This window comes from Misgurnus anguillicaudatus, chromosome 10, assembly GCF_027580225.2.
Source record: "Misgurnus anguillicaudatus chromosome 10, ASM2758022v2, whole genome shotgun sequence".
Taxonomy (NCBI): Eukaryota; Metazoa; Chordata; class Actinopteri; order Cypriniformes; family Cobitidae; genus Misgurnus; species Misgurnus anguillicaudatus.
The window spans coordinates 38,058,224-38,084,292 of NC_073346.2; the positions used below are offsets into that span (position 1 = coordinate 38,058,224).

General features: G+C 36.8%; 1 protein-coding gene across 3 annotated transcripts in view; it reads right to left on the bottom strand.

The window, feature by feature from the left end:
• The window catches only part of rftn1b (raftlin, lipid raft linker 1b), a 132,713-nt gene that overhangs the window by 61,005 nt on the left and 45,639 nt on the right, over positions 1-26,069 (bottom strand). For all 3 annotated transcript variants that reach the window (XR_008645870.2, XM_055211365.2, XM_055211364.2), the window contains exon 3: positions 12,690-12,867. Coding sequence is in view for 2 of the 3 variants with exons in the window: in XM_055211365.2 (XP_055067340.2) it covers positions 12,690-12,867 (178 nt within the window). In the remaining variant the exon portion in view is untranslated. The remainder of the gene's footprint in view (positions 1-12,689; positions 12,868-26,069) is intronic.

Below are 26,069 nucleotides of genomic sequence, written 5' to 3' on the forward strand. Positions count from 1 at the left end.
GACTTATTTTCCTAGGTCATTTTGCTCATCAAGAAAATACATCTTAATTTAAGAATTTTTAGATATTTTTACTGGAAAACAAGACAAAAATACTAAGTAAGAAAGTAATTTTTTGCAGTTGGCATATTTTGTTGCCTGTTTTAAGCACAAATTCACTTAAATTGTATGTTTTTTGTCTAATAACTAGACTTGATTTCTTAGGTCATTTTGCTCATTAAGAAAATGCATTTTAATGTAAGAATCTTCAGATATTTGTACTCAAAACAAGACAGAAATATTAAGAAAGCCATTTTTGCAGTGAATTCAAGACTCTTGCATGTGTCAGGAGACATGTGGCTAAGGTATTGTACACTGTCAGAAAACATAGTCAAAAATGGTCCAAACCTTTAAAAATGTACCATTTAGGAACAGCTATGTATGCATTATAAATATGTACCTTTGAGGTACTAATATGTACAGTTTGGGTACTAATATGCACTCTTTGGTACCAGTATGTATCTCTGAGGGTACTAATATGCAGGTGTACTTTTTGAAAGGGTACTCCTCAGGGTACCCTGCGCACCCTGATGTCTATAACAGACCTACAGTACAGCAACACTGTATCTGTTTAACTAACTATGACCAATGGCAAGCAGTAATTATGTTAAAGAAAGCTATTTTAAAACATTTATTATTTATTATACAAATTTTCTCCAGCAAAAGTAATGCACTTGATGTTTACATTTATATAGACAGATGCGCACTGTTATGTATATAATCATATTTTTCTAATTATATTAATCAGAATAAACCATTTTTCTGCCATGAAGTGTAGTTCATAAGCAAAACCGCATACTTTTTACAGTTGCCAAGTAAATAAGCAAGTTGCAGTAATGCAAAATGTGCAGCCGCAGCATTTATCTGAGTTTTGTAACGGCTTTGAGCGTCCTCGTCCAATCAGAACGTAGGGATGAAGCTATCGGTTTTATAAGCTTGAATAATCAGCTTTCAAAAGCTGCAGAGGAAAACCACAAGCGTCGCTGTGAGGGTGGTCTGCACATCTCCTCCAACTGATCCCAGTACAGCCCCAACGTCTCCTCCCTTTTCTGTTTGTGTGTGTGACGGAGATTAAACCCAACAACCCAGAGTTGGATCCAGCCATAAAGTCACAGCGCAGCAGGACGCTGACTCACCTCTGTCACACACACGACTTCACACTTTCCACCAACACACGGCCATCTGCTGCTTTAACACATTTTCCTCATAGCGTTCATGCAACGGGCTTGTGTTCGGGGTTTAAGATGAAGATAAACAAATCTGATGAGCAACATATGCATGTAACAAATGAAAGATATCATGCACTATCACCACAACTGTGTTTGATATCAGTTTAACCCAGCAGCTTTATTGCTCAAATATCATAGCTTATGGAAATTGTGTGACTATTTTTTGGGTGGTCACATCTCAATTCTTTAGATGTGTTTGGATGCAGATGATATTTGTCTATATGTGTTTTCACATTTTTTCTTGCCTACAGCAGTGCCGACTTCATTAATACTGTCAGATAATATTTCCGGGTCCTGAGGCCAGCTGCCTGCGTGCCCCGTCTATGGTGGCATTGCCATGACAACAACCTTCATCAGATCCATCAAAACTGCGTTGCCCTACCCTTAATCACTGCATTAATAATACATCACATCTTTCTCGATGTCAGCTTATTTACCGAGCCATGAATAATGTTATTGAAGCATATCGCTCCTAATGGCTTTTGGTCCGTACCGGTACCCCTGCAAGGTGCTTTGCAATTACCAAAAAATGATGCATAAATCAGCCACCCTCGTCGCCGAAGTGGAACTGTAACTAAAATTGAACATGGGGGGGTTGACAGTTGACATTTGGAATTATAAAGGGAGTCGGCTCTTCTGGGAGATTCGCCCGTTCACTGCCAGCCTGTGAGTAATTCTTGGCAAATTGCTTTAGAACGAGCCCTGCTTGCCAGTGCTAATCCCTACACGTGCGGGACTCCTTCACGGCTCTGCTGTTCACATCTGCACGGACCAGGGGTCAGGTAGAGCTCTTATATGAACCGTATTGAATTGTAGGGGTGAATTGTAGCAGCGGTCATCTCCGTCCTCCAGTACTGCCCTGTGCACTGCAGCTTTAGACGGTTTAATCCCGAGGTGGGAGGGCTGGAACTGAACCCAGAGACCCTGCATGATTATTACATGCTGCTCTATCCGATTCTTCACTCACCTCTGAACACAACCGAGTTCTCCTGTCTAGCTTGAAAAATACAACCTGCATTCGGCATTAAAGCTGAATTTGTCAGCATGTTGCTGGAATGTTATATTATTAATGCAATTAAAAAATATATGCATATCAAATTTATCATCACTGATTGTCCCAAAAAAGTGAACACTGCGGTTTTGTCAAGACATTGCTTGGTTTATTTAAAAATCATTGTCTTGACATGGCAACACTGGTTTAACAAATGACATACGTCTTGGGTGGGACTACAAGTTCGTTTGACCGATGACAAATAGAGGGAGTGTTTGGGAAACATTTACTATTAAATTTTATTCAGGAATGCTATTGCTAGACAGTATTGTTACTTTTAGATATCCACCTTATTCTTTGTGTAAAACTTATGGTGCAACATGATCTCACAGAAAGTCGTCACAAAAAATTTGATTAATTTATTGGTGTCCATGGCACGAAATTCAGTTTTTTCCTGCCTTGAGCATGAATGTCTTTTTCGTGTCACTCGCACAAATTTCTATAAATAGTTAGATATGTCCGTGGCACGACTTTCTTTTTCGTGTAATTTTATGTATTGTCTATTTTTAAATCATTGTCGCTTGGGGTTAGATTTGGGGTTTGGGTTAGGATGTACTTTCATGTATTGGTTTCTATATGTTTTTCTTCCGCTTTTAAAACTATTCTCGCCTGGAGTTGGGGTTAGAGTTGGGGTTTGGGTTAGGATGTCTAAAAATGTAACAGAAATTTATTCTAACCTCAACCCCGAGCGACAATGGTACAATGGTAAAAAAATTTGAAAAAACTATGAAAAAACAACACATGAAATAAAACGAAAAAGAAAGTCGTGCCACGAACACGAAAAACTATTTATAGAAATTTGTGCGAGTGACATGAAAAATACATTCGCACTCAAGGCACAAAAAAAGCTGAATATCGTGCCGTGGACACAAAGAAATTAATAAAAAATTTGTGACTAACTTTCCGTGAGATCGATCTGTACGGTGAGCCACTAAAGCTAATGGTAATCGTATTGCGAGTGACACGAGTGTGCTGTTTTGACTGGCTTTTTTATTATGAAATCCAGGAAGACCGGCATCATTTGTGCAGTTAGGGATTGCTATAATAGCTGGTACAAACGCATTAAATCTCTACAAAACATTTGTTTTGACCATAATACACGCACAAGAGCTGAATGTGGATGTGGCACATGCAAAGCGCACGTCGTGCACCCATGATCCGTATCCACACATCCATCCAGTAAAAACTTTTATAGGAAATGCCAGTAATGCCATTTTTAACAAATTTGCAGACTTCAGCTTTTGAAAAACAAATATTTACAGAGTTTCAAGGCCAACCTTATAAGTTGTAACAGGTCAGCAGTTTTGTTTGTTTCTGTTTTTGTTCCTCCTGAAGTATTTCTTAAATCTCCTGAGCATCTTCTAACCAAACTGGTCCATCAACTTTAAAATCAGGTCAAGATCTATAGGAGGAGGTTCAGTTTGGACCATCAGAAGTAGAAAATGATTTCCCAGCAGGTTCTTTATCTCCTCTTTTGTTTCATTTCTCCTCTTGATCTCTTTTGATCTCTCGTTTTCTCACCTGGATTTGTTTGGGTCTGTTTGTTTTCCGACATTGAAGAATGGCTACATGAAGGATGTCTTTCATCTGCACTTTTCCTCGTTCCTCTCTGATTCGTAGGATTGGCGGGGGAGCCGAACTGTGCCCTGTTTGATATCTCTCCTCTTTCTTTTTTGCAGGTTTATCCCCCAGGGCGGCTGCTGATGTGAGCAACTGTCTCCACGGTGACAGACGCCAGAGATAAAGCGAGGCAGTTTTTCAGCAGTTATGAAAGGTTGGCAGCATGATCCTCCCAACACGCTCATTCACATACATGTGACAGAGTCTCACTCTGATCTGGTTTCTTCATGATTTGCTCATGACCTAACAACACTTTCTCTTCATCCTTATATCAGGTCTACTTCTTGCACAGTTTGTTCAAGTTTTTGATTAGTTTTTTTGATGGATGGATGTGCTTTTGTGAGCTTTAAAAATAGGGCACTATCCAATGCCATTATAAAGCGAAAAAGAACAAGGACATTACTGAATATAACTCGGTGTTCAGGTGAAAGAAGAAAGTCATATACACCTTGAATGGGATTGGGGCTAGGTAAAATATGAGATTATTTTCATTTTGGGGTACAAAATCTTGCTCTTCCTTCATCTCAAAATGAAAGTTAATATTAATTCGCTTGCTTTTACTTTAAAAGGTAAAAGTCTGAAGGACTACCACATCTGTCAAGCTTCAAAAGGACAAAAAATATATAAATGTAGCCCTGGATCACAAAACCAGTCATAAGGGTCAAGTTTTTTAAACAGAATTTTTTTATATCATACAAAGCTAAATAAAAAAGCTTTCTATTGATGTATAGTTTGTTAGGATAGGACCATATTTGGTCAAAAAACAACTATTTGAAAATCTAAAATGTGAGGGTACACAATAATTAACTCTTTCCCCGCCATTGACGAGTTAACTCGTCGTGAAAACGCTTCCCTGCCAATGACGAGTATTTCCGGCTTTCCGCAATGCCGCTATTATCCACCAGGTGGTGCTTTTCACAACTTATGAAACCCGGAAGTATCGCCCTAGGGCAAAAAGCTGTGGCCCTGTCTCAAATGGCACACTCCGGACTTATGGACTTCTTCAGAGTCCACACTTTGATGACATCATGTAGTGCAGACTTTAGGGACCCTTGACTCGAGTCAACAAGGGAGCACCAGAGTCCTATTTTGGAACAGACTTGAAGTTTCCCAAAGTTTTCTTAAAGTTTTTGTCTGATTGCTTTCGCTAGGACTTCTGGATTGGTAAAGTGTGCAAAGCCTGCTGCAGTGTGGACTTCGCTGAAGACCGCATTAAGGGGACGCTGATGAGCACACTTTGGAGTGTTAAAATGACAGATGGGACACCCTACTACGGACTCGTAGACTAAGCGAGCATGTGCAATTTAAGGCCATGAGACCGTAAGTCTAAATGAAGTGCGCCATTTGGGACAGGGCCTGTATGTCCGTATATGTTTTGAGGATCGCTCTGAATCTGATCTCTATCAAAATCATTTTTTTATGATTTTTCCTTCACAAAAGTGCAATCATCTCAGCTTTTTGCTAAAAATTTGGTGTTTTTGAAGAAACTTACCCATATTTGAGAGGTGATGAAAACAAATAAAGGTAGGATGACACTTTTTGAAAGCAGAGGGTCTGTTCATTTCATATGATATATTGTATGTTTATATATTTATAAAGAACATTTTCTGGAAGGCATTAAACTTTTTAAAAATCATGAAAAATGCGGGCGCTGGCTGGCAACTTTAAAAAAAAAACGCTGGCGGGGAAAGAGTTAATACGCCTTTAAAGTTCTCCAAATGAAGTCCTTAGCAACACATATTACTACATTTTTATATATTTATGGTAGGAAATTCAGAAAATATATTCATAGAACATAATCGTATACCCTAATGATTTTGGGCATAAAAAATGTAAATTTTGACCCATATAATGTATTGTTAGCTATTGCTACAAATATACCAATACTACTCATGACTAGTTTTGTGGTCCAGGGTCACAAATGTAGTTTGTATGACTTGTGTGCTCTATTTCAAATCTTCAGAGTTAAATCAAAATGTTAGTGCTGGGCAAAGATTAATCGCAATTAATCGCATACAAAATAAAAGATTAATTGCAATTAATCGCCTACAAAATAAAAGTGCATTTTTGCCTAATTTATGTGTCTGTGCTGTGTGGAATTATTATATTTAAACACACACACATACATATATTCATTTCAGAACATTTGTATTTATATTTCCATTTTTATTGTTAATATATAATATAAAATATATAAAAATATAAATAAATATATAAACACATGTAAATCTTTTTTAAATACATACATGGATGTGTGTGTATTTATATATATACACATAATAATTACACACAGGGCACACTTATATATTATGCAAAAATCACTTTTATTTTGTATGCGATTAATCGCGATTAATCTTTGCCCAGCACTAAAATATATACACACTACTGTATATACCATTGTACCACCAGCACCAGTGTTGTGTTTACGCCAGTTCATCTTGACATGCATTGAACTGTATAATCTTTTAGAAATACAGTAAAGCTTATTAGATCAACCTCCAAGTGTCTCTCATATAGCTCTGAGCTCACTGCAAAGTAACCTTCTTATGTGAAAGAGCAGCTAACAGATCAACGGCAGTATAGAGAGGAATATTTTCTGCATTAATGTTCAGCATTAAACCTTCATTTGCCAGGAATGTGCTGCAGGATTCCTAATGTATCCATTAAAACCAAATCATTTCAGGAATGTTGAGTCTAGCATCACTGTCTAATTCTAAAGCGCTGAATCTCAGACAAACGCATGTTTAGTTGATGGACACCACATTTCACCTAAACTATTTTTGTGGATTATTATTTAACTACTCATTATGAATAAATTAATTTGAAGGTTAAAATTGGTTAATGGTACTTTTAAATTTCAGGTTAAAGGCACCTATTTCATTGCAGAAAAAGTTATTTCATGCATTTGATATAATACAACGTGTTTGCGTGGTTTAAAACACGTTATTTCCCACATACCGTACATTTTTATAGCTTCAGATATCCCACTCTTCCTGAAACGCACAGATTTTGTACAAAACACATCGATTTGAAAAGCGCCGTGTTCCAGCTAATCTGTACGTTGTGATTGACCTGAATACCTCTGACGTCAGCCAGAAATGTGACGCTCCTTACCATGTTTGAAAGATTCGCTTACAATGCAATCTTAACAGTAGTTAAGTTAACTTACACACTGCAAAAAAATGATTTTCAAGAAAACATTTTCTTAGTATTTTTGTCTTGTTTTCAGTCAAAATATCTAAAAATTCTTAAACCCAAGAAAATAAGTCTAGTTTTTAGACCAAAAATATCTTTTTTTGTGCATAAAACAAGCAAAAAAATCTGCCAATGGGGTGAGAAAAAAAACTAGAAAATTTTTCTTAAACACTAAATTCAAGAAAAATTTGCTTACCCCATTGGCAGACTTTTTTAAATTTTAACTCACTTAAATTTGATATTTTTGGTCTAAAAACTAGACTTATTTTCTTGGGTTGTTTTGCTCATCAAGAAAATACATCTTAATTTAAGACTTTTTACATATTTTTACTGAAAACAAGACAAAAATACAAAAAAAAAATGCTTGAAAATAATTTTTGCAGTGCAGGCTGTAAGTCCGAAATCCAAATATTTCTTGAATTTTGCTTGAATTTAGTGTTTAAGAAAAATGTTCAAGATTTTTTTGCTCACCCCATTGGCAAATTTTTTTGCTTGTTTTATGCACAAAATCACTTAAATTTTATATCCGTGGTCCAAAAACTAGACTTTTTTGGGTTGTTTTGCTCATCAAGAAAAAGGATCTTAATTTTAGAATTTTTAGATATTTTTACTGAAAACAAGACAAAAATACAAAGATTTTTTTTCCTGGAAATCATTTTTTGCAGTGTAGCTGTTATTTCAGGTTAATAAACTTGAATTTGGGTTTTGCCTAAATAACTTGTGAAATGTCTGATATCCCATCATGTAAGTAAAGTCAACAGTGATTACAAGCTGTTTGGTTTCATTTATTTATTTATTTTATTTATTTTTGGCTATGGTAAGACGTCTATTTAATTTTCACTGACAGCCCAAATTTTGCCCTGTTTTAACCTAGACATCTGGGATGTGTTTGGACAACTATTAGACATCTTTTAAACACAAAATTACTGGGCTGAGACAAGTGCAAGTTAGACCTATTTTCCCAAAAAGTGTAAACTGTGTCCTTGTGGCACTATGAAATGTTGATGGCAAATAAGCAACGTAACAGCATTATATTAACAATATTATTTGGTGATGCTGGTAGAGAAAAAAATGTCATGTTTCACCCTTTAAAATATGTAACACTGCCTGTGAAAGCCTTTTTTTGTGATTTACTGTTTTCGTCATAAAATCATCCTACAGAATGTGAAAATATAACCTCTAAATCTTTTATATTGACTGAGTAAGGCCATGCCAAAGATTAAAATCAAAGTGAAATCGTTGAATCCAAACGTATAAACTGTAATGCACCATATTTATTTTTAGACAGGTTATATAGTAATGTTGCTTATATTGTTTCTCAGAGCAATTTCATTACAAAAGCATATAAGAGGGAATTAACTTAAAATTGTTTCTATACAACCTCCATCCTTCCTACAGGGAGATTCAATCTCATCGGAGAGTTCAGCGGGATCAGACGCATGCCTACAGCATGGCACACAGATACAGGCAGATTTTGTGAGTGGCAGTCGCCGGTGGTGTGTTTGCGGTTGAACGATAGCTCAGTGTCCGCTAGCTCTCTCCCGCTCGGTGCCCTTTACGCCACCGCGGCAGCCAGGGCCAGTCTGAAGCCGTGTGACCGCGATCCAGCAGAGCTTTAGGCTGGAAATAGATGTGACTTTGAGTGACTTCCACTGTTTTGCTAAAGGATTATTGAACTGCTCTTCAGCTGTCATTCACGCTTTGTGTGAGAGCCTGAAAAGCGTCTGTACAAAATTTGCACAGCCAGACTCTGTAATGTCTGGTCTACTTTAAAACTTTTTTTAAACAGGAAAAATCTGTCGGATAAAATCCACTTTTACAAGATGTTTGGACATAACTGTGTGTTGGAAGCGAACACAACAACCCTTTAATACAAAAATCCACCATCTTCTTCTCTTAATCCCTATTAAAGGAAAACACCAGTTTTTCAATATGTTCTTACTTCAACTTAGATGAATTAATACATACCTATCTTTATTTAATGCATGCACTTAAATACACCAGTAAGTATGGTGGCACAAGTGGCACATAGTTCTCATTTTTTATCCGCTTATGTTTTATCCACCATGTTTTATTTTGTGCCACCATACTTACATAAACATGCTGTTTTGATTCTATTGTTAATGTGACATCACACAAACAAAGCCCCGCCCATGGACTGACTGGTAAATTTTACCCAAGAGCTTTTGTCTGTTAGCACGTTGTTAGACCAGAGTCTGACCCGACCAAGTGGCAAAGGACTCGATGATGCACACATGCGAGATAGTTCGGGTCTTCTCAGGTCCGTTTGGCAAAAACACATTCATTTTAAATGACCGGAAAGGTAAACACATGAAAACAGCGCTTTTTTGCTCTTACTCAAATGGGGGCATTTTAGACATGCTTTAATAAATTACCTAGTCAGTATTAGGCAATAGTGTTCGTCAGTCATGTACTGTCCAAATTATATGAAGGAAATTAAAGGAAATATGCCTTAAATTTATTATCATGATCGGTACGTAAAGTTATCATCAATAAATATGGATAGAAGCCGCTAATATTATACCCGACCCGTGTCCGAGACACAAGTGATACTTTAAAGCTGGGTTCACACCAGCCGCGTTTGAGGCGTCAAAATCGTGTCTACCGCGTCTAGCTTGCCGCTTGAACATTTTGTGTTTACTCACTTCATTCGCGTGTGAAACCCGCAAGTGAAATTCTAATCATCGAGACATTCACGCGGAAATTCGTGTGATGGGAGGGCCTTCCATAAGCTTCTGCGACTCCGCTTGCTTCCTGTAATCACGTCACTACTAGAGAAAGCTCTTGATTGGTTAACGCGGCACGTTTTCCCGCCAAAGTTCCAATTTTTCAACTTGCGCATTTGGCGTGGCAATGCTCAATTCGTGCCATTCATGCAAACTAGACACGCGAATGAGGCGGAATTGCATCTACCGCGCTGCGCTAAACGCCTCATTCGCGCCACGAGACCTCCAGACGCACGCCAATGTGTCTTCACATTGACGCCTCTACCACTGCTGGTGTGAATGCAGCATTAGACCCGAACCCGCTCAGGTTTTTCGGAACTAAGTGAACCCGTGAAGACCTTTACCACACAATACAAATATTAAATCAACATTTTTCATCTTTTATTAGGTAAAATTACGAAAAGCCTTCCTTCCGCTCGAAAAAATTGTCCCTGACTGACTGTGAACAGCAAAAGAATGTTTCACATAAGTATAATTGGACCACAATACCAGTCATAAGTTAGCCTGGGTTTCCCCATGCTGCCTTGCATGCAAATTTATTTTTGCTGCAAGTCTAGCATGGAAACTATGGACCAATTTTGCCATTGAAATAGGGAACCAATCACAGAACGGGGAGGGGGCAGCAAGACGATGACGACGTCTATGTGGCACACCGAAGCAGTTTTGTTTATCCAACACGGCCGCAAAGTTACTTTTCAATGCAGCCTTAGATAGTGTTCTAAGTAGTTTCAAACGCAACTTTATTTAAAAAAGAGCAACTTTTGGCGTTAATCAATTTCATATCCAAGAAGGATGTTTGGATACGGCAAGACATGATAGCCACTGGGTTTTATAGGACCAACCTGCTAGGCATCGTCGTCGACAATGCACAATTAACATATAAATGGTAAGTGGTATTTATTAAAATCATATTGTCATTATGCTGGTACTGTGGTTGTCACAGTGCCACTAAGTTGGGTTGCTTTCAATATCAATATACAGTTAACGGTTTAGTTGCATAGCTTTCAGCTGTGTGCACACACACTGATAGTTGTTGACGCTTGAATTTATGTCGCTGTACATACATCATCTGGTATAACTTAAATTATTGGCTATGAGCTATTTTGTCTATTTTTGTCTTGTTTTCAGTAAAAATGTCTAAAAATTCTTAAATTAAGATGCTTTTTCTTGATGAGCAAAATGACCCAAGAAAATAAGTCTACTTTTTAGACCAAAGATATCAAATTTAAGTGATTTTGTGCATAAAATAAGCAAAAAAAAAAATCTGCCAATGGGGTAAGCAATTTTTTCTTGAAATTTTCTTGAATTTAGTGTTTAAGAAAAATGTTCAAGATTTTATGCTTACCCCATTGGTAGATTGTTTTGCTTGTTTTATGCACAAAATCTCTTACATTTAATATTTTTGGTCTAAAAACTTGCCTTATTTCCTTATTTGCTCATCAAGAAAAAGCATCCTAATTTAAGAATCTGTTTAAATATTCACACTGAAAACAAGACAAAAATACCAAGAAACTTCATAAAAAAATCTAAGAAAATCATTTTTTGCAGTGCATGTGGAAAACATACAGTCTTTACTGGTAATTTACTGGTAAATTGCAGTTAACAGATCATGTGTGAACAGAACCTTTCCGGTAAATCAGTGCTCCCAATTTACCAGTAAGACAGGTTGTAAGATTACCAGTAATTTACCGGTAAGCGCTGTGTGTGAACGAAAATTATAGGATTACCGGCATTTAGAACAGACAACGTCAGACCGCGCTGACAGCTTCGGGCCAATCATAGCGTTTTAATACAGATGACGCGTTTACCCCCGCACTGTTTACTGACGTTTCCACACACATGCTGCTTGAAAGTTGAGCACACCTGAAGTTTACGTCCACATTTCTTCACCAAAGTTGTTAAAAAGAGCTGACCGCCGAAATGCAGACGTCCTTAGCACGCCCTCTGTGAAGCCTAAAGTGCAAACAGTACTGTTGTTAAAAACGCATTTTCGGTTTGACGTCGTCTCATTCAATGTTGTTTGGTCATGAGCAACTTCGCGACTGTTTACCACAGACATGAAAACAACAAAATACGGACCGTGGATATGAACGACGTGGATTGTTTACAAATACAACACTGAGCTCGCCGCGTGCTACAGGTACTTCCGCTTTCTCAACGAATTTACCGGTATTTTGATACTGATGTGTGAATGATGTCTTACTTGTAAAATAACGGAACGCCACTGCGTGTGTGAACAGCACATTTTTGTATTTACTGGTAAATTAATTCTGGTAAATTCATGGTAATTTACCAGAATTACTGTGTGAAAGAGGTTCATGTCTCATTCTCTAAGAGACTGGTCTGGTGTTAGCCAGGCTAGTCATAAGTCATTAGTCATTTAGATTCATAAACCATATTAAAGCTGAATAAATATGCTTTCCATTGATGTATGGCGTGTTAGAATATAACAATATTTGGCCGAGATACAAATATTTGAAATTAAAATATTGAGAAATTTCACCTTTAAATGTCAGTGTTACAGTGATTTTACCTTATTTCTCTTTACAATTTTTACACAAACACATCCTCTTGTACTTGAATAGAAATTGTAATATATAGTCGTAATATGTATAGTAAAACAGCTGGTTTAATTCTTTGGGTCAGGGTTGATAATGCACATGAAATTTGGTGCAAAAGTCCTCACATCCTTAAAGGTCTACACAAGTATAACGTGATAATACAACAGTAAAGTAGGGTATGACCTCTCTTTAGTAAATGTCAGCACCACCTGTGGAGTTTAAAGCAGTCATCATGTTTTCTGTGACCAACCTGTCAGAGACTTTGATGAGCACAGCACGATAGAGTCGACGCTGGACGCTGGCGTGCTCCGGACCACACGAATGGACGAAAGGATGCACAGCTGTCAGGATGAAGCCCCGCTGGTAGAGATCCTGCAGCTGAGACGGCAGCTCTCTCACTGAAGATAGACACAGCGTGGACGTCCCATCTGCCAGAGGATACAGATGCACAGAGACACACGAGGTGAGAAAACCGGACGCATGCGGTCAGGCGGACAGAGTCCCTGGAGATACATGCCATGCTAACCTTTATATGGGCCATTAGGGCTGAGCCATTGAATTATCTTAAACAATATATCTCAATATTTATGTATATGTTCTACAATCAGATGCTTTTTAATCAATTCACAGAAATGAACTTATGATCCAGATGTAAGAAACGTCACATTTGATTATCACGACTCAGAAGTTCACGTTATGCGAAGACGTGATGTTGTTTTACTCAGCTTTGTTTTTAATTTGAGGAAAATTAAATATGGCATCTACTCTATACAACCTATGTGCCGTACGAAGCACTGTTGTTATTTTTCTGATGTACGCTGTCCAGGTGGATTTTCTAGTTTGTTAGTGATATGAGAAGGAATAAACAGGGTTTGTTGCCTCGCTAACCTTGTCTATGTTTTAATGGGCCGGGTGAAAAATCCAATTAAATGTGATTGTTAGCTCCACGTGAGATGAGAGGCTTTTACACGAGAGCTTTGATATCTGCCTGACAGCCCGGTCTCATGACCAGCATTGGCTGTAATGAGATATACTCAGTGTATGGACTGGACTAATCTCAAGTCTCGCCAAAGTCTAATCGCATAGGTGAGAAAGAGACAACAGACAGAAAGTGTCAAGAGCCCTTCTGAATCACCCAGCTGTGAAACAATACAACACGATGTCCGTATGCTAATGAATGGGTGGAGTGAATGAGATTTGACGGAGTTCAGTAAAAATTAATAAATGCATCTTGTTTGGAACTTAATATCCATTTGTTTTATTAATGGAGAAAATTGATTTTTAGAAATGATGTATAGCGCTTTCAAGACGAACGCTTCAGAGGTTGTTAGGCGATGATATACTGCATATCTCCGTAAAAGGCACAAGTAAATGAGATTTCAACATCATTTTTAAAAAATAATGAACTTTAGGGAGATTGTTAACCGGCGAGGGAGTGTAGTCGAGTGAATGACTGCTTGAAACACTGTACAATCCCACAATGCAACGTGCTTGACATGATCCTCCATTTCCAGTCTCATTGGACTCCTTGAAATTTTATTTTTTGTCATTTGTGGAGAAAATTAAATAGAAAATTCAATATAGGGGTGTTTTCTCAGACTAAAACGCACGTTTGAGCTGTCTTAACCAGTGTTCGAATTATGTCAGTTTATTGGGGTCCCCTAGTTGGGCCCCCCGCCCAACCTTCATTATAGGGTCGCCCTGATTTCACAAAGTAAGATGTGATCCTGGATCAACATTTTTTGTTGGTCCTGGATCGTTTTAATCAAAGAAACCCCAAATTACCCTTAAAGGAAAATACCACCGTTTTTTAACTCTTTCCCCGCCATTGACGAGATATCTCGTCAATCAAGAGAAAACGCTTCCCCGCCAATGACGAGTATTTCCGTCTTTCCGCAATACCGCTATTATCCCCTTCCGCAACTTTTTAAAACCGAAAGTATTGCCCTATGGCAAGCGGCTGCATGTCCGTGTCTGTTTTAAAGATCGCTCTGAATGGGATCTCTATGAAAAGTCTGTCACAAAAATGGAATTATCTCTGCTTTTTGCTCAAAATGTGGTGTTTTTGCAGAAACCTACCCATATTCAAAAGCTGATTCAAAAGAACTACTGAAGGTAGGATGACACGTTTTTTTTTTTTTTTTTTTTTTGAAAGCAGAGGGTCTGTTCTTTCATTTGGTATATTGTATGTTTATATATTTGAAGAAGAACATTTTCTGGAAGGCATTAAACTTTTGTGAAAATCATGAAAACGCTGGCGCTGGCTGGCAACTTTTTTTTTTAAACGCTGGCGGTGAAAGAGTTAATGTCTTACTATGTTCTTACCTCAAATTAGACAAATTAATACATATCTATCTTTTTTCAATGCGTGCACTTAATCTTTGTACAGCACGATGTGAATGTGTTAGCATTTAGCCTAGCCCCATTAATTTCTTAGGATCTAAACAGGAATGAATTTAGAAGCAACCAAATTCTTCCATGTTTTCCCTATTTAAAGACTTACATGAGTTGTTACAGGAGTAAGTATGGTGGCACAAAATAAAAAGTGGCGATTTTTTGAGCGGATAAAAAATAAGAACTTTATTGTATGGCGGAAGAGCAGTTAGTTTTCAGCACTTCGATCTCAGTGTGAACAACGACCACCACAATGAAAAATATTGAAAAACCGTTTTCCTTTAACTTAAACTCTAACTATTTTTATCCCTCAAATAAGTGTGAAATAATAGTTTGAGAAGAGTGTTTTAAAAGCCCCTAACCCAATCCTAAATCTAACAATGTGTCAATTCCTTCCTGAAAACAATGTGAGAGTTTACATTTATTTCAGACAAAAATATTTTGGATTAGTTTATTGCGAAATTGGGACAAATAGTGGACAGTATCGCTTTGTGGTAGCCCAGCACAAGAATGTTAAATTCATATAGTATTTTAATTTTAATAAAAACCAGGGGACCCCCGCAATGCTTACAGGAGCCGTGGGACCACCCCAGCCCCCCTCAATTCGAACACTGTTCTTAACTAAAAAAAACAGCTTGCATTCAAAAATCTTAAAATATATCACTGAAATTGTTTTGTCTCAAGATGCACACCAGTTATGTTTATTCAACAATCAAATTAATTCTCGATATACGAATTCAAGTGCCGCCCTACCATTTTTATTTCAGAAGTTGCTTTACTCGGATATACTGTACGTCAATTGCTACTTCCGTTACCAGACTGATATCACGGAAAGTTGTGTATAGTCACGTAAAAAAATTTGATTTATTCGTGTCCATAGCACAAAATTCAGCTTTTTTCGTGCCTTAAGCACAAATGTCTTTTTCGTGACACTAGCATGAATTTCTATAAATAGTTTCTCGTGTCCGTTGCACGACTTTCTTTTTGTGTCAATTTATGTATTGTTTTTCCTATTTTCTTACCATTATCATGGGGTTAGAATCACTTTCTGTTACATTTTTAGACATCCTAACCTTAACCCCAACTCAAACCCCAACTCCAGGCAAAAATAGTTTTAAAAGGGGAAGAAAAACATGTAGAAACCAATACAGTACATAAAAGTACATCCTAACCCAAACCCCAAATCTGACCCCAAACCCAAGCGACAATGATTGAAAAATAGGGGGGGGGGGGGAATGAGAAAAAAATACATAAATGAAACAAAAAAGAAAGTCGTGCCACGGACATGAGAAACTATTTATAGAAATAGATATAGAAATATATGAAAAAGCTTAATTTTGTGCCATGGACACAAAAAATTATAAAAATTTTGCGTGACTATAACACGACTTTCCGTAAGATCATGTTGTCCGTTTTATTGTCCCTTTAATCTAAGCCCTGTCCTCGAACACATTTTGACATCACACGCATGCAACATAATGTTGGTGTTGCTATAAACTATAGCTGTGTTTCCATTACAGATTTGCGCAAAACTTTAGCATAATTTTCTAAATGTCGACAAAAAGACTATCGCCAAATGACGGCGTTTCCATTAACCAATGATATGTGACTAAAACATAGTTTTTCCTCTTGCGATAAATCATTCCAAACATCATGTCTACTGATGTTGGTATGTTTACTAATATCACATCCACCACACCAGGCATTATTTTTAACCGAAGGAGACGTAAGAGTAGGGGAGAGCGGGGTATGTTGTCACACTTTTCACACTGTCTAACATTTACTGAGCACCATACATCAAAATGGTATAAATCTCATACCAAATGAAAGAAGGAAGTCTTGGGCACATATGTTGTATTCATAACATCTTTATATCTTATCTCATTACAGAGTTGTAGACTGTTGAATAGTGACTGTGCACTTGTGACAATTTGCCCCATCGGAGGGTAAGTTGTCACACTAGGGCGGGTAAGTTGTCACACTAGATTATCTAAAAATAAGAACACAACTACTTAATTGTGAATATTGATTTTAATTTTTAAACTCAAACCAAACTGGAAATATAAACATCCGTGCCTGGAGAATCTGGAAAAACAATTATTTCAATCCAAATAATGCACATTTCAATTAAGTGGCAAGACCACTTTACTTTGAACTTTGGTTCAAATGTTCTATGGCTTTCACATAAAACCAGATAACTGAATGGAACGCTGCAGATAACTTGCTTAACTTAACATGTTTAACCTCTGAACAAAACAGATGCCCTGTATGACTAATAGGACTCATCTCCAGAATCACAATTCTGACACACATAAATTGCCTGGCCTGAGGTGCAAGCATCATGGGCCCAATTGTTGCATTTTACACATTTTACCCAGGTCTCCTTTGGACGACTCTTTGAAAATGGCTCTACACAGACGAGGCAGAAGCACTCTTCATCATCTGATGATGACTCTTGCATGATTTTTCTTCTTTTAGCTGCCTTGTTTTTCATAGGTCCAGATTTCTGCTTCCCTTTCTTTTGAAACAGCTTTTTGCTAGATTGAGGCTTATTCTTTTCTATATCATGTTTTCTGAGCATGTTCGATGTGTTTGTTTGTACAGGGGCAAGTTGTCAGATGTGACGACTTGCCCCAAAGTCATTGAGACAACTTGCCCCATACTTACTTGTGTGCTAATGTTGTCTAAATCTCAAGTTTAGCTCATCATATCACTTTAGCTAAAGTATCAAAAGACACTTTACGGTCTCCTCTATTTTGTGCAAAATAATCATTTTAAACATTCACACCTAACAAAGTTGTATTGCATAAAATGTAAAGTGATTTTTTTTTACTTTTTAAGCAGAAAAATAAGAAAATTGTGCTAACCTCAGATTACAGTGATCTTGACCACATGTGAACAGGAAGTTCACTATAGAAGAAGAAGTCACATAAAGTGGCTATTTGATTTTTGAGATAGAGCTTCTAGTGTTGGAGTTATTAACAGTGTGACAACTTACCCGTGTGACAACTTACCCCGCTCTCCCCTATTATACAAACATTAATGCAAGGAAAACCTGTATACTTACGAGCAGCAACGTATAGATGTTTCTTTGTAACAGTACATTATTTTATAGAAAAAGAGATGTAAGAGTGTTATCCAGACATTTTGGCAAGGAAAGTCTGTTATACTTAGGACTCATACTGCATCATCTTCAAATAATGATTATGTGACTTACTTACATTAGGTGACCTGAAAATGCGAATGAACTGTTTCCATTCTCTTGCCTGAAAAACCACTCCATGCAAGCGTAAAAACTTTTTGCGATATATGCGCGTTGACGTGTTTCCATTGGCCGTATTTCCAATTTAAAATTAACCAACGAATTTGCGCAATTTGAAGGGTAATGGAAATGCAGCTAATGTAACACTGTTTATAACATTTAGTACCCTACTGCAGAATGTACTGTATACTCTTTCCCTTACTATTTTTAAAAGTGTAGCATGTGTAAGTTTTACTGAAACTGCAAACAAAGGTCTAGTAGATTTGGCCTTGAGAGAGAGAGAGATGGGAGAAGTTTGTCTGTCTACACAGGCCTCGGTGCAAACATCTGCCTTCATTCCTGTATCAACACAGTCAGACAGTTTTATGTCTTGTACTGTATGTCACATGTGCACAATGTGCTGAAAGATCTCAACTGCAATACTGAACTCATTCTGGCATTTGCAGACAAACAGAAAGTCATCTGCCTTCTAGACTTTTGTTCTGTTTTTGTTTAATTGGCATACATCTAACTTTACACAAAGAGACAAAGATGCTATTTGTGGAACCATAGAGCTAAAGGTGTTTTTGTGTTTTTAATTAGTTCACGAACTTTGCAATGTCTGTTGAACTGTTGTGTAAAAGCAATATTACACATATGATTGCAAGCATGATTAAAATCTACATTCTTAAAAATAAAGGTGCTATAGCCATATGGCAAAAAATATTTTCAAAAATTATTTGAATATATTTTATTATTTTATTAAATATACCAAATTGGCCCAAAAATATATGTGGCGAAATATATTTCGAAATATGTTTATAAAAAAAATTCTCACCAATATATTTTGAAATATATTTTAAAAATAAACATAATTTTAAAAGTATTTATATTCACATCGCATTGGAAGAAAAAGTTTGTAAAAACCTATAAACATAAGAGGTTAAAAAAGTACGCCCCTAAGGGGACATGGAGCAAAAATTAAATAAAGTTTTGTTTCGCGTGCTCACGTAAAACTTTGGCGTGCGCACCTGAAATTATCACGTGCGCACCTGAAACTACTGCGTGCTCACGTAAACCTTTTGCGTGTGCACCTGAAACTATCGCGTGCGCACCTGAAACTTTCGCTTTCATGTGCGCACGCGATAGTTTCACGTGCGCATGCGATAGTTTCACGTGAGCACATGGAACTACACTTTAGATTTTTTTTACTCCAATGTCACCTTAGAGGCTCGGTAGAAAAAGTTAAAATTAAATATATTTTTAACTGCAAAAATATACTTATTATTTTAGAATTTATACATACTGTTTCATACTTAAACTTTATGGATTTTATAACAAATTATGATATTTGGTCAGGGAAAATATATTTTTTGCTGTATGGGTTGTGAAATTAAAAATGTATTTGTTGCCCCTGAAATACATTTTTAAATGTATGTTAATATACGAAGGCTAAAATTAAATATATTTAATTAAGCTTTACTTTCTACAAAATGTATTTAGCATATATTTAAAATATATTTTTGGCCAGAGAAAGTCTTTTTTTGTCATATGGGAGCTTGCAAGGGACTGTGTCATCTTTCCTTTTGTGTACGTACTGCAAAAACATATAGTGAGTCTCGGCTATGTTCAAAGGAGAAAACAAACTCAACCAAAACAACAAATACCAATTTCAGATATACCCGTTCCTCCAGATTCTTTGTGGTCTCTTGTGCATTTGCAAAATCATGCAAAATGTATTAGTTTTTTTGCTTTAGCTGAAGAGCACAAACATAAGAAAAATGTTCGAACTGATTTCGGGCAGGATGTATGTTCACCTGGTCTCAGGCGTAAATCACAGCCTTGTTGTAAAATTGCACAAAAAAGCAAAGGGCCCTTCAGGCAAAGCTAAAAATAAGCCTGCGTTTCTCAATCATAGCCATACGAAGAAATAAATAATGAGAAAAGGGTGCGCAGATACAAATGTCGGCTAATTCGTACACGTGCACGGTTGGATGTGTTTAACTATAATTAATCCTGGTATGTTTGATTTGATTTTTGCTTTTTCTGTGTGTAAACAGAATATCTCTCTAGAGGCAAACACATACTGGGTTTATCTTCCCTGTCGATGAAATTAGTTTTCCCCGCGGCCTCCTCCAGTTTGTGCATTTTCTTTTCCTTGTAGACAAAAATAAGCAATGTATTTTATCACATAGCACTAGGTATTGGGATCTTGGTCAAGATCACTGTAATATCTCTTTAAACTGCATGGTCTTGGTCTTTCTGTAGCAGTTAAGATATAAAATTCATGAATCAGAGTTGATCAGACTTTGAAAACTAGATGATGTCTTTAAAGGTATGTAATTATTGCTAATGTTGCAACACTTCTATTCCTGAGACATCTAAATATCCCAGAAAAGCACAACTACTAATGCTATTAATACATTATTTGAAGAGTTTGGTTCCAAAACGCAATAAATCCATTTTGACAAATTTCGGTAAAAACGTGTTTTCTATACCAAGAAAGTGACAAGATGAAAACCACTATTTTCTGTTACAAACTTTCACATAGCATCTTTAGGTTATAAAAACATAAAAAATTCAAATCCATAACTTGATTTTCAAAGATTTATTATAAAAACGAATTCTTTTTTCCACAAAATTCAATAAATCCATGAAAGTTTTTTATTTCAAAATGCTATAAATCTATTAAATCAATGTATAAATGTGCATTCATCTTTACCATTTTATATTTATTTAGTTGACTAGTGGTATACAATGATTAAAAAATAAACATTAATGGCATTAACCAAAACACTTACTTTGTAAGAACACAATGTTTTAGCATGAGAAGCTTGATGCTGTCTGGAGAACAAGCAGCCGTGTGCCTCTCGCGGAAATTATTAGCTGTTGATGGCTTACGTTTCTTTCCCGTCACAGAAAACCATCACAGGTTTATCAATGCTATTAAAGTATTATTTTGTTTTGTTTGTTGATCACGAAGTACAAAGTAGATGAGGAAAACTAGGACTCCGTGTACTCAGCGCGCCGCCATGTTTGTTTACATTGCGTGAATGGTCCGCTGTAATATCAGAAATGGATTTATTGCGTTCTGTAAAAAAGCAGGAGTGGCGTTTGTCGCATTTTGGGAAAAAAGGGAGAAAAGATGACAGAATAACACGGCGGGTATTGGATTTTGCGTAAAATTAATTATTTACTTTTAACTACTGACCTGATATAATACTGATTTTGGCAGTAACTCATTTTTTTCAAAAATGGCGTTTGTCGCGTTTTGGAACCAAACTCTTCATTTATTTTACCAATTTTATAGAGCCTTGACCAATGCAGCAGAGCCATACCGGCTCCAAAGCACCAATCGTGGGAGTTTAAGGGTGGGACTAATGTTTTGGTAATTCAATTTGTTGTAGCTGAAATTACACCATTGACCTTTAATCAAAATTGTTTTTTGCTTGTTGTTACCGAGTGTTTTTCTCTCCAAAGATTAGCCCAGATGTTATTGGAGCTGTGCTATTCACATTGTTTTACAGTTCCCCACTTATACTGTAATATATTGAATAATAGTCCAAGATTTTCCTAAACCAGGACTAGGCCTTAATTAGGAAATATAACTAGTTTTAACAAACATGCTTTACTAAAAACATTACTTGTGTGAATTTTGAGGCAAAACAAAGTGCACTGATGTATTTTAATGTAAGATATGTCAGTGCAAGTTGTTTTCAGTTTGGACAGCTCTTACATTTAATTTAGTCTAGGACTAGTCTTATCCCTGTTGGGTAAACCGTCCCAAAGTCTCCAGAACTATGCAACCGAAACCTCTGATAAATATTTAGCTTAATTAAGTCATTATGACATCAAAATGTAACATTTTTATACTCATATGTACTGTTGTAGTGTTTATTATAAACGATTATAACCTTTAAAGGAATAGTCTACTCATTTTCAATATTAAAATATGTTATTACCTAAACTAAGAATTGTTGATACATCCCTCTATCATCTGTGTGCGTGCACGTAAGCGCTGGAGCGCGCTGCGACGCTTCGATAGCATTTAGATTAGCCCCATTCATTCAATGGTACCAATCAGAGACAAAGCCAGAAGCGACCAAACACATCAACGTTTTTCCTATTTAAGACGAGTAGTTATACGAGCAAGTTTGGTGGTACAAAATAAAACGTAGCGCTTTTCTAAGCGGATTTAAAAGAGGAACTATATTTTATGGCGTAATAGCACTTTTGGGAGCACCTCGACTCGCCTGAAAAGTCCGCTCCCCCTCTCACTCTCATAATGGGAGAGGGAGGGTGTTACTGCGCCGAGTCGAAGTACTCCCAAAAGTGCTATTACACCATAAAATATAGTTCCTCTTTTAAATACGCTTAGAAAAGCACTACGTTTTATTTTGTACCACCAAACTTGCTCGTATAACTACTCGTCTTAAATAGGAAAAACGTTGATGTGTTTGGTCACTTCTAACTTTATCTCTAAATGGTACCATTGAATGAATGGGGCTAAGCTAAATGCTATCGAAGCGTCGCAGCGCGCTCCAGCGCTTACGTGCACGCACACAGATGATAGAGGGATGTATCAACAATTCTTAGTTAAGGTAATAACATATTTTAATATTGAAAATGAGTAGACTATTCCTTTAAAGGAGTAGTCTATCATTTTTTCATATTAAACTATGTTATTACACTGTAAAAAATACTTTGCTGCCTTAAGATTTTTTGTTAAATCAACTCAGATTTACAAGTCATGTCAACAGAGATGAGTTGTCACAACTTATAAAATATAGTTGAAAAAAGTCAACTTAATTTTTTAGGTTATAACAACTCACCTTTAGTTACATAAACTCATCTCTAGTCAAGATAAATAATAATAAGTTGAAATGACTTGTAAATCCCAGTTGATTCAACAAAATCTTTTAAGGCAGCAAAGTATTTTTTACAGTGTACCTTAACTAAGAAGAGTTACTCCCAAAAAGTGCTATTCCGCCATATAGTTACCCTTTTAAATCCGCTTAGAAAAGCGCTATGTTTTATTTTGTGCCACCATACTTGCTCGTATAACTACTTGTCTTAAATAGGAAAAACGTTGATGTGTTTGGTCACTTCTAACTTTATCTCGGTTTGGTACCATTGAATGAATGGGGCTAAGCTAAATGCTATCGAAGCGTTGCAGCGCGCTCCAGCGCTTACGTTCACGCACACAGATGATAGAGGGATGTATCAACAATTCTTAGTTAAGGTAATAACATAGTTTAATATGGAAAAAGGATAGACATTCCTTTAATGAGGAATAGCGCGACGGCGGGGCTATCGGAAAAAGATCGCAGGCCAAATACAATGATCCAATCAGTTCTTGATGAATGAAATCAAGTCCCGCCCTAAATTTTTCTCATTCCAGAATCAGTTTCATTTGTATGTACAACACGACAGTGAAAAAGACAATTGCTACTTCTGTTTCATGGCGTCTTTAAGCAAAAAATAATCTGCCGATTATTTCTGTCAATTTAAAGGATGCAGGACACATATCAAATTGTGCTGTTTGTAAAGGAAGTGTTAAGAAACCACCAGCTTGATGTTCAATGTTGATAGTAATTAACTGAATGCTATTAATTAATAAAACTTAAGAAATACAATTTTAAAGGTGCCAAAGAATGCATTGAAATATGATGTTAAATTGTTCTTTTAAATTTACATAGAAGGTATGTAACTTTATGAAGTGCAAAAATGATCCAGAAACGTTTTTATAAGTCCATTTACACCCCTAGGATTTGTCCTAATTTGGAAGATTCATGAATATTAATGTTGAGCTCTGCTCTGATTGGCTCTGCTCTGCTTTGAGGCTCATGTCAGTAGCTCACAATAGTAAACATGGTTGTCGTTACCATGTACAGAGCTCTTATTATTCATCTATGCCTAAGTAAATATAGTTTTTTAACTTACAGTCCAAGCGGGAGGAATTATGATAATGTCGGTCTTGTCTACATCACCAATCCCAGGAAGTAAACTGTTGCCTACAATCCATGTGTTTGTTGTAGTCCAAGAAAAGAGATTTACGTTGGACACAATAACTTGCGTCATCGTTTACTTTGGGGTTTTTACCTTTTGCATATCGTTAACACGAACTAATACACACTTACACACCAAAGGAAATGTAAATCGTGAATCGGACCATAGTTGCTCTTTAAAAGTATAAAAGATAAAACCTTTAAACTATCAGTATTAGTAATCGGTAGAGACATCACTCCTAAGAATCGGTTATCATTATCGGCAGAGAAATTTAGTATCGGTTCATCTCTATACAGTTTAACATTTAAGTTTTTGTCTAAGCACATAAACTTGCAGCTTTGGGAAACATTCCCAATAATCTCAAGACATTCCGGCTGGAAAAAATATTGGAAATATCTCAATTTATGTATTGTGGAGTATAAAGTGAGGGCCATTTGCAGGTTTAATAATATTATTTTTCCTCAAAAACGGGTTTTTTATGCTTGTGTAAAACTATATTTCCTCTGAATAATAATGCTAACAGTAACCCTTGCCCAAAGACATTAGACAAAAAAACTCATTTCAGCAGCAGTCGGTGGCCAATACCGCAGAGACTATTAATAAGAAATGTAATTATTTTTACATTAACTCACTACTCATGGAATGAATGATGACTCAAGGAAGCACAGGCTTATGTTCTCAATGCTTTTAAAAGATCTCTGTCTGTTTCTTCCCAGCCCCACAAGCATCCCTGAAGCTGTCAATCATTCAACGTATGTCATCCGTGCTCATCAGATTCAGATCAGCACGATCCGTTCGGTGATCCGTTCGGTGATCCGATCTCTGTGGCCTTTGACCCAGCACTGGCGTTACAGGGCAGTGGAGCGCATGCGCTCATGCGACGGTACATTTAAAACCAAATGAAAAGTATGAAACGAATTAGCTGAGAGATGCGAGCCGGGGAGCGAGGAGAACGCGGCGTTCTGCCTCTGGGGAACACGGTTCAATCCGATTGGCACGATGCTTGAGAGAAGGAAAAACGAAGTTCTGGGAAGAAAGATCTGAGCTGTCTCACTATGGAAGGGAACTATTAATTTTCTACAGTGCATTGGGCGGTTACGCACCATTTTATCTCGTAACTATTAACAACATGCGCGTCTTCAAACCATGTTAATAACTCAGTTTTAATCAATGGGAAAGTTTAGCAGTCAGTGAAAATGCAACGTGGTGTTTCTGCATCGATCAACGGCACATATATTCACTCCCTTGCCAGCGTATTTGGCCTTTAACATGACACGGCTATGAAATATGTTTGTCCGAGACCTAATGAGGGAGGATTATTTGGAAAATGTGTGTTGCTATAGTGTGTGGATGTACTGTATTATATTAGGCAGGGCTCTATGGAAGACTGCTTTATGTCATTAGTAGTCATTGCTCACAGTCGACACACGAGCCTCGGGGCACAGCGGCACGCGTTAATTACTTCACTAATGACCCTTTGTGAACGAATCAAGCTGGGACTGTGGAGCTGTTTCCAAATCTCTCTCCCCTCGCTCTGTCTCTCCCATCTACTCCCATCATCTCATTTCTGTACAGTCAAATTTTACCATTGCTCAAAGTTTCCATCCTTTTGAAGACATAATCTACTAATTCACTTTTATTTTTGCTGTACTATAAACAAATCGCAGATGACATCTCCCTAATAACTCGATTATTTCTCATAGACTTTAATGAAATTAAAGCAAATGGAAACTTTTCCAAATTTTTTTGCGTTGAAAATTCTGGAAAAAAAATCTCACAAATGTGTCTATTCGAGTTACAGAGGAGAAACGAGTGATGGAAACGGCACATTTCTAATAAAAATCCCTTAATTTGCAAAAAAGTTTTTATGCTATGTAAAATTACAGAAAAAAACTGTATTTGTGTATTGCGGAAACTTTCTGTAATTTATTGTGCCCGTTATTTTACGGTATCTTCCCGGCACCCCAGCTGCCGGAATTCTACCTT